Source organism: Oryctolagus cuniculus, chromosome 8, assembly GCF_964237555.1.
Source record: "Oryctolagus cuniculus chromosome 8, mOryCun1.1, whole genome shotgun sequence".
Taxonomy (NCBI): domain Eukaryota; kingdom Metazoa; phylum Chordata; class Mammalia; order Lagomorpha; family Leporidae; genus Oryctolagus; species Oryctolagus cuniculus.
The window spans coordinates 77640864-77657059 of record NC_091439.1 but is presented as its reverse complement, the minus strand read 5'-3'; the positions used below and the strand labels follow the sequence as shown (position 1 = coordinate 77657059).

Here is a 16196-nt window from a genome sequence, read left to right as displayed (position 1 = left end):
CATTTTGCAAAACAGTACATGATTTAAAAAAAAAAAAAAAAGAGTAAGGGGCCAGCAAGGATGAAAGAACACGAAGGAAATGACAAATTATGACACTGGAATCAGCGTACTGGATTAATCAAAGGAGTAGCTGGCCATGGAAATATCGACACTGCTGCCATTTGAGAGATGCAGCTATGCAGCTGGGAAGACGTAGTGAAAGCAAATTGATCAACATAGATGAGGAAAGTCGTTATAAAGGAAAGGATGGAGATGTCTTGAAGGAAGTGCCACCTGCAAAAACTTCACAGTGGAGGAACTCTTTTATGAGAGCTCTTTTGTGAAATTAACAGTGCAAAAAAGTATACTGGAAGTGGGCCCTTTATAAAGGAGTTTGACAAGTGATGCGCATAAAAGGTCTCCCAGTCCGTATCCCAAGGTATGCAGTGTGGTACAGCATGAGAAGAGAAAAGCAAGCACTGGAGTCCTCTCCTTCCTGGTGTTCCTAATGTTGTAAATGTCAGTGTATTGCATACTAGCTCTGCCTTTAAATTCCTCTCTGCCTTTGTCACTGACACAAAGGCGGTGGTTAATGTTTTGACAAAGTTCTAAAGGTCACAGAGCAATCATAATCTTCCCTAGGTGACTCAGACTGCCCTGCACTAGGCCAGCTTGAGGGGTGCGTACACAGTCCTGCACCAGCACGCAACACCCTGTCTCCCTGAAAAATCCTCATCCGCATTTCACTGGGATTTTTTTTTAACATACTTAGCATATATCAGGACATTTCTGACTACAGCACAATATTAGAAATATAAAATTAGGGGCCAGCATTGTGGATTAGTGGGTAGGGCTGCCGCCTGCAATGCCGGCATCCTATGGGCGCCAATTCATGTCCTAGCTGCTCTCCTTCCGTTTAGCTCCCTGTTGGTAGCCTGGGAAAGCAGTGGAAGATGGCCCAAGTTCTTGGGCCCCTGCTACCCATGTGGGGAGACCTGGAAGGAGCCCCTGGATCCTGGCTTCAGCCTGATCCAGCCCTGGCTGTTGCAGCCATCAGGGAAGTGAACCAGCGGATACAAGATCTCTCTGTCTTTCCCTCTCTCTTTGTCAATTTTACTTTCAAATAAATACATCTTTTTAAAATATTAAAACTGAAATATATAAAAATAACCTATGACTCAGGTTTCATAGTATTTTTTTAACTTTTATTTAATAAATATAAATTCCCAAAGTACAGCTTTTGGATTAGAGTGGCTTTTCACCCCCATAATTTCCCTCCCACCTGCAACCATCCCATCTCCCGCTCCTTGTCCCATCCCATTCACATCAAGATTCATTTTCAATTATCTTTATATACAGAAGATCAACTTAGTATATACTAAGTAAATATTTCAACAGTTTGCACCCACACAGAAACACAAAGTGTAAAGTACTATTTGAGTACTAGTTATACTGTTAATTCACATAGTACAACACATTAAGGACAGAGATCCTACATGGGGAGTAAGTGCACAGTGACTCCACTCCTGTTGTTGATTTAACAATTGACACTCTTGTTTATGGAGTCAGTAATCACCCGAGGCTCTTGTCATGAGTTGCCAAGGCTATGGAAGCCTCTTGAGTTCGTCAACTCCGATCTTATTTAGACAAAGCCATAGTCAAAGTGGAAGTTCTTTCCTCCCTTCAGAGAAAGGTACCTCCTTCTTTGATGGCCTGTTCTTTCTTCTGGGATCTCACTCACAGAGTTCTTCATTTAGGTGTTTTGTTTTTGTTTTTGCCAGAGTGTCTTGGCTTTCCATGCCTGAAATACTCTCATGGGCTTTTTAGCCAGATCCAAATGCTTTAAGGGCTGATTCTGAGGCCATAGTTCTGTTTAGGACATAAGCCATTCTGGTTTCATTGTATTTTTAAGAACTGTTGGACATAACCAAATACTCTGGGGCAGATGTGAGCTATGTAGTAGTTATCATTTCTGTTACATGAACATCTATGAGTAAGAGACCTTAGTTCTTGATGTGTTGAAAGACCCTAACTCTTTCCTTACATCTCACCTGCAAGAGTTTTATGGAAAAGTAAGGATACATTTATAATTTATTCATTCAATACCTGCTTGCTGAGTGGCCAACTTACACCACGCTTTGTAGTATTACTATTCTAAACAAAAGCTAAAGTAAGTGCAGAAGGAAAATTGAGTATTTCTGTGTATTTTTTTCCTCCTAATAGGGCTACCATAAAGCCTTGGTCAAACTGAAACTGAAAAAGAATACCGTGGATGACATTTCGGAGAGTCTGCGGCAAGGGGGAGGCAAGCTAAACTTTGACGAACTTCGACAAGATCTCAAAGGGTAAGAATCCCACTTCCTGAAGGCCAGGAAAATTCTTGCTGCTAAGGATAAATTGGAGATAAAGGAATTTCTGGCCCAAGGACTCACAGAGAGACTTTCTTAGTTTCAGAAGCGGGTGTTTTTCTGAACAATTTGTAAGGGGAGTGCTGGCTACTTAGAGGATGAAAAGAATGATAGTGCTTATAAGCACTGTGAATCCTGTTGTGTTTGAGGCATCCAAAATTCACGTGTTTGCTAGATTTTTCTCTTGAAATCCTGCTCTTCTTTTCTGTGCTGCATGCATTTACTGTTATTATTGATGTAAAACAGCAGGTTTCAAGCGTCATTATATCTGTGCTCATTGTGAATCCCATAGCTTTTCTAGTTAGGAAAAAAATAGTCTCAAAAATACTCTGTGATTTTTTAGTTAATATTTTCCCACTAATAGTATTTTAGAAACCTTTAGTCATTTTAGTAAGGTGTCTACAAAAATTTAAAACATTACATATTGTATTTGAACTAGTTAGTGAAGAGCGAAAAAAAAAACTAGCTTAAGCTTATTGAGGCTGTAGGTGTTCCATTAGTTGAATTTCAAAATTGTTCATCAGAGATAGGTTGAGACCCGACAGTACTCATTAAACTAGCTCCTGTGATGTGGAAAGGCACCCCGGAAGCATTGGAGGGCATGTGAGGGCATTTACACACCATGGCTGTGGTTGTGATGTGCTCGTAGTTACATACAGTAGTGACACACCAACATTTGTGTTGCCCAATAATCTGGAGTTGTGTCCTTCATTTGTACTAAAGTAACTATAAAGTAATGCCATCTACAAAAAAGAAACTTTATGACTGTATTGTATTTGGGAGCCTTTGTACAGCTAGGTAAAGTTTCCATGATACAAAGTATTTGAATTTTAAAATTTACTATTATAGGGAAGAAAACATGGCATTATTCCATGTGCTTAAGTGATAACTTGTTTATTGAGTTTCAGAAGAAAAAAATATGAAATGAGTAATTGTCATTGTTAGCTGTAATGATGTTAAATTGGCAAGTTGTAGCATAAAGCTTAAATCTCTGTTTCTCAAATGTGAACTATAGTAGTCTAATGCTGCTTTGTATATACTGTAAGTGCTACAGATAGTCTCAGCACTGAACAGGTATTGATACCTCTGGAATGCAGCCTTTGATGTAGGTATTCTGATACGCCTCAGAAAGTATCTCAGTGTCTGCAAATTTGTTAATCTGTTTGATAATGAAGATACTTCTGCTCTTTAGTTGTTGTTGTTCCATATTATCATGTTTAAATTTGAATTTTTACATTTTTACTACTGTTAATTTAAGTATAGTTTGTTCAGTGGTTAAAATGGGGTTGTCAGTGAAGAAATTTAAAAAGAGCCTCATTCATGTAACTGCTGAAGTAAAAACTACATTTTGTGTTTTGTGTTCATACACTTTTAATGATCAGTATCTGTTTAAATGTAAGTGATGATATCTAAAAAAAAATAAACACAGTAGTATATATCTAAAAGAAAGAAAGAAAGAAAGAAAGAAAGAAAGAAAGAAAGAAAGAAAGAAAGAAAGAAAGAAAGAAAGAAGAGAGAGAGAGAGAAATGCTGGTCCTCCCATTCAGTGATTTCCTCTTTTCCTCCTTCCATTTTGATGTCTCTGTGTTTGGTCTGGATCATATACAGGAACGAGTTCATCTGTATCCTCTCAATAATTTCAGGAAGGGCCATACTGATGCGGAGATCGAGGCAATATTCACAAAATATGACCAAGATGGAGACCAAGAACTGACGGAGCACGAACACCAGCAGATGAGAGACGACTTAGAGAAAGAGAGGGTGGGTCTAGGTTAGGAGAAGGTGATTTGCCTCAGCCCCCACGGTGTGTCAAACCCTGTCTCTCTGGGGGGCTACTGAGATACCTCTCTTTGTGTGTGTCTCTGTCTCTATGGTTTATATATTAGTACCCCACTTATTCCATAAAGATACATTACACAATGTTCTGTGAAGGTGCAATAAGTTAGCATGAATATAAAAAGTCAAAGTTGGCCCTAAGCTTTCTAGTAATCAATTGAAAAGAGAAGCTTGCTTAAGTTGTATAGTTCACAATGTCAGTGAGAGTGTGGGAGAGAACAAAGATTTAACTCTTGCCTTCCATTTGATTACTTACACAAAGTAGCTGCAGGTAAGTTGAAATGAACTTTTATAAACAGAAAGAATAATTACAAAGCTTTACCATTAGCTTTCAAAAACATGGCTTAACAAACGAAAAGATGCATGATGGCTGAGAGACATACAGAGAATGCCGAAGAATATTGTACACAAAAACCACTTTCCTGTGGAAAGTCTGAAACAACAGCTTCCAAATGCTGTTCCAGAGAACAATGCTAGTAGGTGGCAAACTTTACCAGCCACAGTGGGATGTGAACACACACAATGAGTAAGCTCTTCATGAGGCCGTGTTTTGTCAAAAAAAAAAAAATTTTTTTAAGACTTTATTTATTTATTTGAGAGGTAGAGTTACAAAGAGAGAAGGAGAGACACAGTGAAAAGTCTTTCATCTACTGATTCACTCCCTAAATGGCCACAATGGCTGGAGCTGGGCCATTCTGAAGCCAGGAGCCAGGAACTTCCTTCTGGCCTCCTCTGCGGGTACGAGGGTCCAAGTACTTGGGCTATCTTCCACTGCTTTCCCATGCCATAAGCAGAGAGCTGGATCAGAAGAGGAGCAGCCAGGACATGAACCGGTGCCCATGTGCAATGCTGACACCACAGGCAGATGCTTAGCCCCTTGTGCCACAGCACTGACCCCAAATTTTTATTCTGAAATTATTGTATCCCTCCTGACTTTAGATATCTTAAATTTTATCTTTTATCAGACGAAAGTGAAAATGTAGTTCTTCACTTACATTTTTCTTTGTTGTATTTACAATGTTCTTGCTTGTCCAAACAAAAAGCTGGCAATTTCTTGCTCTTTGTTAAAATCTGTTTTGAGAATTTGTCAATCCATGGAATTGAGAAGTGTGGGAAACCTGGTGTGTGTGGATTTCTTTGACCACAAAGAAATCCTAGGTAAATGGCTGATGCCCATTTCATATTGCCCCGACCCATGGTGAAACTTCCTTGGGGTCTCAGTGCTCCTGCTCCTCACGTTCTGACCCTGTGTGCTTCAGGAGGACCTGGACTTGGATCACAGCTCTTTACCACGTCCCATGAGTAGCCGCAGCTTCCCAAGAAGTCTAGACGACTCTGAGGAAGACGATGACGAAGACAGTGGACACAGCTCCAGAAGGAGGGGCAGCATCTCCAGTGGGGTTTCTTATGAAGAGTTTCAAGTGTAAGTGTAAATGAACTGACAGAATTCGAGTTGACAAGGATCCAAAGGAGACAAAACAGTTTCTTCCATCTGTCTCACTCCTTTCCATTACTAATCATCAATTCTTTTTTAACTTCTGTCATCATTTTCTTTTGATAAAAGAGTTGTGTTTATGATAGGAAAATTAGCAAATGAGAAAAAGCAGAATATATTAAAGTGTTCCACATTCCTACCAATCCAAAATAGCTAATTATATTTTAGTTTTTGTATTTCTGTGCACATGTGTTTATCTGTGATTTATGCCTGAACATGTGGTCTATCCTGGAGAATATTGCATGTGCACTTGAAAATAATGTGTATTCTGTGGCTGTTGAGTGAAGTTGAGTGTTCTGGTAATGTTTGCTAGATAGAGTTGATTTATAGTGTTATTCAAGTCTCCTGTTTCCCTGTTGAATTTCTTCCTCTTTCTATTTTTGAAAGTGGGGTATTAAAGTCTCTAACTATTATTATTAAATAGTTTATCCCTTTAATTTTATAAGAGTCTGCCTAGTGCATTTTGGAACTCTGTTATTAGGTGCATACATGTTTGTAATTATGGTTATGTGCTGCTTAATGATGGGAATACACTCTGTGAAATACATTAGGCAATTTAATAAACTTCATAGAGTGTACTTACACAAATCTAAATGGTATAGGCTACTTATAGGCTATATATTATAGTTTGTTGATCCTAGGCTATAAGCCTATACAGCCTATTACTATATTGATCACTCTAGGCAATTGTAACACAATGATACTTATGTGTCTATATTTATCTAAATGTAGAAAAGGATACTGTAAAATTACTACACAGTAGGAATTTTTATTAGAGATTTAATTATTTATTTGAGAGACAGAGTTACAGATAGAGAGAGGGGAAGACAAAGAGAGATCTTCCATCTGCTCATTCATTCCCCAAATGGCCACAACAGCCAGAGCTGGGCCAATCCAAAGCCAGGAGCCAGGAGCTTCTTCCGGGTCTCCCACATGGGTACAGGAACCCAAGGACTTGAGCCATCTTCTACTGCTTTCCCAGGCCATAGAGAGAGCTGGATAGGAAGTGGAATAGCCGAGACATGAACTGGAACCCATATGGGATGGGGGTGCTGCAGACAGAGGCTTAACCTACTAAGCCACAGCTCTGGCCCCTGCCGTAGGAGTTTTCTAGGTCATTATAACCTTATGGGACCACTGTCCTATATACAGTACATTTTTAACCAAAACCTCATTATTCAGCCCCTGACTAAAGGATATTTCCCTTTTCTAAAAAAGTAAAAAAAGGTTTATTTGTTTATGTGAAGGGCAGGACAGCAGAGAAAGGGAGGGAGGAAGTGAAAAGGAGAGGAGAGGTTGAGAGATCTTCCATCTGCTGGTTCACTCCCCAAATGCCCACAACAGCCAGATCTGGGCCAGGCTGAAGCCAGGAGCCAGGAACTCCATCTTGGTCTCTCATGGGAGTGGCAGGAGCCCAAGTGCTTGGGCCATCTTCTGTTGACTTCCCAGGACCATTAGCAAGGAGCTGGATGGGAAGCAGAACAGCCAGACTCAAACTAGCACTGCAGTATGGGATGCCAGCATTGTAAGCATTGGCTTAACCCACTACACCATAATGCCAGCTCCAGTATGTCTTCCTAGTAGGTTGATCCTGTTTTCATTGTAAGACGTCCCACTGAATTTTGGAATTTTTAGCAGCATCTTAGAATTCTGTTTCATAAATGAACAATCCTCTAACCAATCTCCTGTCCATTGGTTACTGAGCCAGTTTTCAGTGACCCTAGCACTTCAGTGCATATCCTTCTAGCTAAAGTTACACCTGAAAAAACCAGGATGTCTGAAGGAAGGGATTGCATGCACCTTTTAAGACCTCTGAGAGGTGGCCGGCGCCGCGGCTCACTAGGCTAATCCTCCGCCTTGCGGTGCCAGCATACCAGGTTCTAGCCCCAGTCGGGGCACCGGATTCTGTCCCGGTTGCCCCTCTTCCAGGCCAGCTCTCTGCTGTGGCCAGGGAGTGCAGTGGAGGATGGCCCAAGTACTTGGGCCCTGCACCCCATGGGAGACCAGGAGAAGTACCTGGCTCCTGCCATCGGATCAGCGCAGTGCACTGGCTGCAGCACGCCGGCCACGGCGGCCATTGGAGGGTGAACCAATGGCAAAGGAAGACCTTTCTCTCTGTCTCTCCACTCTGCCTGTCAAAAAAAAAAAAAAAAAAAAAAAAAAGACCTCTGAGACAATGTTGACTTGCAGGCGAGGTTTTCCAGTTAGCTCTACCGCTAGCAGTGGCTGAGAGTCCAAAGCCCAAGAAAGTGTTTCAGATTATCAGACTGCTTGAGAAACAGGTCTCAGCGTTTCCATGCAAAAAGACACTGACAAGTGGCTTGGCCCCTCCCCACTGTGCTTCCCGCAGGCTGGTGAGACGCGTGGACCGGATGGAGCACTCCATTGGCAGCATCGTGTCCAAGATCGATGCCGTGATTGTGAAGCTGGAGATCATGGAGCGGGCCAAACTCAAGCGAAGGGAGGTGCTGGGGAGGCTGCTGGACGGAGTGGCCGAGGTGAGAGTCACTGTGGGCTTGGACCCCAGGGTGTACTGATAAAAATAGATGTGGATACCATTTCTAGTTCCAAGGACAGTTTGCATTGATGCTATAAAAAATCATGTGGTCATATTGTATAACCCTTATCCTGAGATGCTTGTGTTTCTCCATAACCGAGGATCAGATGGTAATTCCTAATACCCCACACACTGATGCACCTACTGGAGGACAGAATGAAATGGAAAGTTACTCCAGGCCAGCGCTGCGGTTCAATAGGCTAATCCTCCACCTAGCGGCGCCGGCACACCGGGTTCTAGTCCCGGTCGGGGCACTGGATTCTGTCCCAGTTGCCCCTCTTCCAGGCCAGCTCTCTGCTGTGACCAGGGAGTGCAGTGGAGGATGGCCCAGGTGCTTGGGCCCTGCACCCGCATGGGAGACCAGGAGAAAGCACCTGGCTCCTGCCATCGGATCAGCGCGGTGTGCCAGCCGCAGCGCACTGGCCGTGGCAGCCATTGGAGGGTGAACCAACGGCAAAGGAAGACCTTTCTCTCTGTCTCTCTCTCTCACTGTCCATTCTGCCTGTCAAAAAAAAAAAAAAGAAAAAGAAAGAAAGAAAAGAAAAGAAACTCCAGTGATGCTGAGAATTTCCTTCATTTGCTGCAAATCGCTCACCTAACTACTGACAGATTATTTAGTGCCTGGATTTCCTAAGGCAGTTTCTTAATACAAGAGAGCGCATACCAGAGTGTGCATGACCACACCCCCTAACATCCTAGTTTCTTTTTCTCTCTTAGGATGAAAGACTGGGTCGAGAGAGCGACGTCCACAGGGAACAGATGGAGCGGCTCGTTCGGGAAGAGTTGGAGCGCTGGGAATCTGATGATGCGGCTTCCCAGCTCAGCCACGGCTTAGGCACACCAGTGGGCCTGAACGGTCAGCCTCGCCCCCGGACCTCGCGCCCTTCTTCCTCCCAGTCTACAGAAGGCGTGGAAGGTGGAGGTGGAAATGGGAGTTCCAATGTGCACGTGTAAGGTGTGCCCTGGCAGCTGTGTTCCCAAGAAGTGAGAAAGGCCACGAGTATTTATGTGCCCTGAACACCATCGATGCTGGTCTTTGGGACCGATTGCTAATCTTCTGCACTTTAATTTATTTTATGTAAACTTTACCCATGGATCAAAGATATTTTTTTTTGTCATAGAAGAAATTGAGGTGTAAATATTGAGTATAGGAAAAACAAATTCTTTGTAAAGTTTATAGAGTGGTTTTTCCCAATTGCTACCGTGACTGGGTCTCCTCAGTTGACAATGAAGTGGCCTAAAAGCTACAAGAGAACAGTCAAAGGGCTTCTGAGTGTCACCTCCCACCACAAAATCAGTGTTGTCATTTTTGTCCAGCGTGTGAAGGGAACGCAGGGCATTCCTTTCCACTCAGGAGTAGCTCATGAGCTTCATACAAAGCTTCCTTTGAAGAAAGGGGCCTGTGATTTCAACTACCTTCCTGGGGTAAACTTTTCTAAAGCATGAACTGGAAAAGAACTCCAAACCATAGAATGGGTATGTGGTCATTATGCGAGCATTCGTGTGAGTGGTTGAATCCTGTTGAGTACTATGCCTCCTTATTATTTCACTGTATCTATTGTCTGCGGAACTCGCTGTATCACTTCATTCTTCTTGTTTTGCCTCACGTGAAATGAATTAAGTGAAACCAAAGAATGGTTATAAGATAAAATGAAATCTCTAACCATAAGAGAATTGTAAGGGAGCACTAAGTTGTTATTAGATTTGGCTTTTTCTGAAAATTTTAGTACAAAGATTTATCCATATGTTGTCTTTCCCATGTGGCGCAACTCACTGCAACTAAATTTGATATTATAATTAATCCAGTAAAACAGACTTACTAAAGTTCTTAATAGGCACTGAAAGATTTAACTCAGCAAATGTGTGCATAATAAGCAAACTTTTATTTCAGAATTTATAAAGCATTGTAAAACTGAAGCTTTGGTTTTATGCTGTCTTAAGGTAATTCTCAAATATTCTTGATCTTATATTGCAGAACTAGAGTTTAGAATCCAAATGAAGCTCAACTCATTAAAAAGGAAGTTCTCATGCTGAAAATTCATCTATCAGCAGTATCAGCCCAAATGTGAGTTAGCAGCAGTTGTCTTCATTAGGAGACAGGCTCACCAAATTTATGAGGAAATATCTATTTCTCAGTGAAAAAAGAAAAACCTTATCTTTCAAGTGTTAAGGAACATGACCTTTTGAGAGCTAATGGGACAAGCAAGACAGAACAAAGTGGTCATGAGTAATCTTCACTTGGAGAACAGTCAAAATCTCACTAGAGGAGAGTCCTGTGGTTAATGCTGTATTTTTACATTCACAAATGGCCCACTTAATTGGTAAAATATGTCAGTCAAATTTCCAGGGAATAAACAGCCTCTCTAGGTTAGCTTCTATAGAAGTGAACCACACTGGGTTTCTTTAATAGTTAATCCTAACTAGTTCATTTCTATATTTTCTTTCTTCTGAATATGCTACACAAAATTCTTTATTATTCGGTACTAAGGTTTGCATTCCAGGGATACTGAGTGTACGTGTTTATGAGTGTGTACCATGTTGTTACATGTAAACAAACTTCAATTTGAAGTGCAGCTCTATGTGGTATCCATGTGTATTGACCATGTGCCATATGTCAATTATGGTCACTAGAAAGTCTTCCTGATACTATTATACTGGTTTTCATTTCACTTGTAAACTTTGGCAGAATTCTTTGTTTTTACCAGTAAGTTGCATATGTTTTCCTGTAGTCATGAAGAATTCCCTCCTCACCCCTTCCCTGTCACCTCTCCCTCTATGTTGATATAATTATGAAGATGTTACATATGCAAGTCTTTCGCAACAATCAGGAATTTCATAAACGTGTAATACGGAGCACTTTACTTCCTAATAAACACTTGACCAAACACAGATGTAAGGGCCGTCTGTTTCCTAAGTACAAGCTGTCGGGTAATGTGCCTTTTATCATGACACAGGTAGTAAAGGCTTAGACTTCGAAAAACACACCTTCCCTCTCCATGTCCAAAACCTTAGTTGACACATTTCCATGTTATACCGAATACTCATGTCAAATAAGGCAGGGGTGGGGAATATCTGGCCCACAGGCCATATGAGCCCCGTGAAATCATTTGGTCTGGCCCTGCCAAGGCAACCACAGGTGCACTCGAAATCCACTAAGTCTATAGCAGGCTGCTTTTTAAGCTGATGGTTTTGTATGGCCCACAAATGAAGTTGTAAATATCCACGTGGTCCTTGGCAGGACAAAGGTTCCTTACCCCTGCCTTCAACACAGGGCTCTCATTCATGATGTCGTGTTTTTTAGTTCCCTCATCAAACCCCAAGACAAGGAATGCACGGCATGGTTTATTTGGGAGGCATAGGCAGTGGAGGCAGTGGAGTGGGGGAAGACAGGGAAGGAAAGGTGTCAAGGAAGGGTCTGTCACCAGGCTGGCTCCCACTGCAGGGCGCTGTGGTGAAACTCAGTGCAGAACACACGGTTCAGACTTACTCCACCTGAGGGGCTAGGGCTGTGATGGGGAGCCTGCTCCGGGAGGATGGTTGTGATTTCCCAGCACTTCCGTAAGAGCAGCCCTGCTGGCCTCAGAGGAAGCCCACAGAGAGCTGCGGAGCTGGTAGCTGAAGTGCTGTAGCACACGGGATATGGGCAAGGGGCCCACGGTAACCATTACGTACAGTCATGGGGCTCATCTCCAGGGAATTCTGCTCCCTTAGAATACAATGCAAATGGTGCCCTTGGAGAGTTGTGCCACACGACTTTCCCTTTGCAGTCCATCCGTAAACAGGGAAAGTCTACAGTAGAGGGAAAATAACACTCGGCTAGGGTTCTGGTCCTTACTGTATGCCCAGTAGCTATATGGCTGTGCCAAGACATCTGACACAGGAGTCCACTTTGTCTGAAGATTCTATCCTCATTGTAAACTGAGAATTATCTCCCTCATGGGATTCTGTTGACAAAACACCACATTACAGCTGGATTTTCTGTTACAAATGGAAGGAGGTAGAATGGTACCTAGCAGTTAACTGCTGAACAAAAAACTGTGTTCAGTCAGCAAAAAGGAAATGATTTCAAAGACAAATAAAGGGTACGGATATTGCCAAATGATTAACCCAATATGTATTTTAGTCTCCTGTAAGTTAATATACACACAAGTTTATATATTTTTTAACTGGGATGTTGTGCAGGATAATAAGCCTTAGTAACACCACCTTGAGTTTTGCCCTCCATTTTTGGTTGTCTCTCTCTTTCTGAATGATCCTGACCACCTGCCTGCCTAGCTAGCACAATCATAAAGTTATCACAAGCCTTCCTGGTTAGGCTAAGAAAATGAACAGGACATCTGATACCAACTCCTAAAACATACATAGCCAAATGTCAGGTGTTTCTGTTTTTTAATTTCTTTGAGAGGAGAGAGGTAAGACAGGAAGAGAGAGGGATGACCATCCACCGGTTCCCTCCCCAAATGACTACAGTGAAGTATTTTACAAGCTTCTACCCTGGTTCCCTATTGATTTTTCAATGTATGAATTTGTTGTTTTGTGAAAAATCATGCTAACAACTTCTGACCAGATCACCTGTCTGTCCTGGTGGAGTCCCATGTGTAAGTTGCCTAATAAACTCTCATTCTTCTGTGGAGCTTCCTTCTTCCTTTTTTGGTCTCAGGATCCCTTCTCAGTTCAGGGTTGCATTACAAAGATGCTGTGCCGGGTTGGTGTTATGCAGCAGGAGAAGCAGTCATTTGTAATGCTGGCTTCCCACTTGAGCTGTCCTGCACGCAGATTAAAAAACTGAATATACTATACCATTCACTGTGAACCTACCAAATGGAGTAAACACTGGGAAAATTTGATCCTTCAAGAAAATGGAAGCTATGTTCTATTTATAAGCAATAGTTAATAATGTTCTATTTATAGTTAAAAGCTATTGAGTACCTTAGAAAATGAAATAATTTTGAAAAAATGCAGGGGCCAGCACTGTGGCGCAGCGGCTTAAAGCCCTGGCCTGAAGCACTGGTATCTCATATGGGCGCCAGTTCTAGTCTGGCTGCTCCTCTTCCGATCCAGCTCTCTGCTATGGCCTGGGAAGGCAATATAAAATGGCCCAAGGCCTTGGACCCCTGCACCCATGCAGGAGACCTGGAAAAAGCTCCTGGCTCCTGACTTCGGATCGGCTCAGATCCAGGCGTTGCAGCCATTTGGGGAGTGAACCAGTGGATGAAAGACCTCTCTCTCTGTATCTATCTCTCTGTAACTCTGTCTTTCAAATAATATAAATTTAAAAAAAAAAAGAAAAATGCAGTATTCATTAAGATTTGAAGGCAGCCAGTGCTTCCAGAAAATCCAAATGAAATGCCCTTGAACTTCAGCCTTAAAGAGATGTATTGAATGGCCAGAGTTAAAGCTGTTACCGTAAACTTTATTATTTATCCTGCTTCCTCTCTTACTTCATCAAAGAAATCTGAACACAGCACTCAGATGAATGTGCAGCTGCAGATACAGAAGCTTGTTCCCTCCATTGTAGCTAGTTCTGACACTCATGAAAAAACAAAAAATTCAAAAAAAAACAAATTCAAAAGAACATGTACATAATATTAAGTGAATTCTATCAAATAGTATTTCCTTTTCCACTTTATAGGAAAAGAAACTCACTTTTTATAATGTTCCTCAGTTTCTTTGCTGTCCACCAGGCTGAGCTTTCCCAAGCTTGATGAGGAAGAACCAGTGATAATCCCAGATGCTTATGACAGGAAGGAGAGGTGAAAGGAAATGGCTAATGTGGAAAATTGCTTTCATGCTTCTTACCTCAAAAGAGCATAGGAAAAGGCTGTTAGAATACAGAAGGAGGATTAGAAGACTGGTAGAGGAGGCAAGATGGCGGAATAGGAAGGGAGCACACTGATAGTCCGGGGAGAGATAGTTTAATAAAAGTGGAGATACTGCAGGTTCAAGGAAGTGTAGGGGAGGAAACAGCAGAAGAAACTCTTCTGGAACACATGATTCACAGTGGACCTGCGTGGAGAGCATGGGAGCCCACAGTTCGGGACACCAGCGGCAGACTCAACACACCAGCGCTGGAACACGAGGTGAGCCGAACCTCAATAGCCCGAGACACCGGCAGGCAAGCAGAGAGAGGAGACTAGAGGGAACGACCCCCGGGGGGGGGGGGGAAGTTCACCAGGCTAACTGGAAGAGAGAGAGAGAAAAAAAAAAAAGGTGACTGGTACGGACACGGGTTTCTCTCTCTCCGCTCACCTCTCAAGGGTGAGCAAGACAAAGAGCAGGCGCCATCATGGACTTACGTCATAAGCAGAGCGACCTCAGGTCTGCACCGGCCCTGAGTCTAGCAGAAAAACCTGACTCTGGGTGGGGCGAATTAACAGGAGATTAGGACCTAGTAAATTTGTGGTGCTACTGAACTGAGACTGGGAAAAAAGAGACGGTGGGGGAGAGAACTCACAGAATTCACGTGAGTACTCTCCAGAGACGCTACAATTCCGTAACTTTGGCAACCCAGTGGGAGACTGAAGGAGAATTTGAGCCCACTCTGAGGGCCGAACAGATTCCCTGTGTGGTCCTTGGGAAAGAGCTTCTGATCTCTGGCTCCTGTGGGTATATCATTTGCCTGCTAACTACCTCCAACTTCATTCAGCTGTGTGGAATTACTTCCCTTTTGAATCAAAAAAAAAAAAAAAAAAGAAAGAGAGAGAGATCTACCACCCCTAACCTGGGAGTGTCACCTTTGGCACACCAAACAGAGCTCTCAGGCCACACCCATCTCAAGCCACTAAGGCTCCATCAAAAATAGACAGTCCACTTAATCTATAGTCATAGTATAAAAAGAAAAAGCACCACAGTGAAGAAACCAAATATCTCCAATATGCCAAATAACAAACGCAAAAACCGAGGTAATAAAAACAAGGAAGTCACCATGACGCCCCCAAATGAAAAAGACACCCCAATTCAAGATTATGAAGATGATGAGATAGAAGAAATGCAAGAAGCAGATCTCAAAAAATTGATAAGAACATTAAGAAGTTCTCCAAAACAAATTCTTGAACTACAGAAATCCTTAATGGACAAGATAGAAAATCTCTCTCATGAAAATGAAATATTAAGGAGGAATCAAAATGAAACAAAACAACTAGTACAACAGGAAACTGTGATAGTGACGAGAAAACATAATGAAATGAAGAACTCAATAGATCAAATGAAAAACACAATAGAGAGCCTTACAAACAGAATGGGTGAAGCAGAAGAGAGAATATCGGACTTAGAAGACAGAGAACAGGAAAGGATACAGTCAGACCAAAGAAAAGAAGAGGAAATTAGAAATCTAAAACATATTGTCAGGAATCTTCAGGATACTATTAAAAAACCCAACATTTGGGTCCTAGGAATTCCTGAAGGCATGGAGAGGGAGAAAGGATTAGAAGGCCTTTTTAGTGAGATATTAGCAGAAAATTTCCCAGCTTTGGAGAAGGACAGAGAAATCCTAGTACAGGAAGCTCACAGAACCCCTAATAAACACGACCGAAAGAGATCCTCACCACGACACGTTGTAATTAAACTCTCCACAGTGAAACATAAAGAAAAGATCCTAAAATGTGTAAGAGAGAAACGTCAAATTACTCTCAGAGGATCTCCAATCAGACTCACAGCTGACTTCTCATCAGAAACCCTACAAGCTAGGAGGGAATGGCGAGATATAGCCCAGGTACTAAGAGAGAAAAACTGCAAGCCCAGAATATTATATCCTGCAAAGCTATCATTTGTGAATAAAGGTGAAATAAAGACTTTTCATAGCAAACAGAAATTGAAAGAATTTGTTGCCACTCGTCCAGCCCTGCAAAAGATGCTTAAAGATGTATTACACACAGAAACACGGTCATCAATATGAAAGAAGGTAAAGGAAGGAAACCAAGGA

General features: G+C 42.1%; 1 protein-coding gene across 1 annotated transcript in view; it reads left to right on the top strand.

Moving 5' to 3' along the window:
• LOC100008872 (polycystin-2) overlaps nucleotides 1-11164 on the top strand; it is a 55578-nt gene extending 44414 nt beyond the window's left edge. Inside the window, exons 11-15 of the mRNA XM_002717010.5 lie at nucleotides 2203-2324; nucleotides 4031-4148; nucleotides 5483-5646; nucleotides 8069-8216; nucleotides 8993-11164. Of these exons, the coding sequence (XP_002717056.2) occupies nucleotides 2203-2324; nucleotides 4031-4148; nucleotides 5483-5646; nucleotides 8069-8216; nucleotides 8993-9229 (789 nt within the window). The 3' untranslated portion in view covers nucleotides 9230-11164. The remainder of the gene's footprint in view (nucleotides 1-2202; nucleotides 2325-4030; nucleotides 4149-5482; nucleotides 5647-8068; nucleotides 8217-8992) is intronic.
• Nucleotides 11165-16196: the final 5032 nt, after the last annotated feature.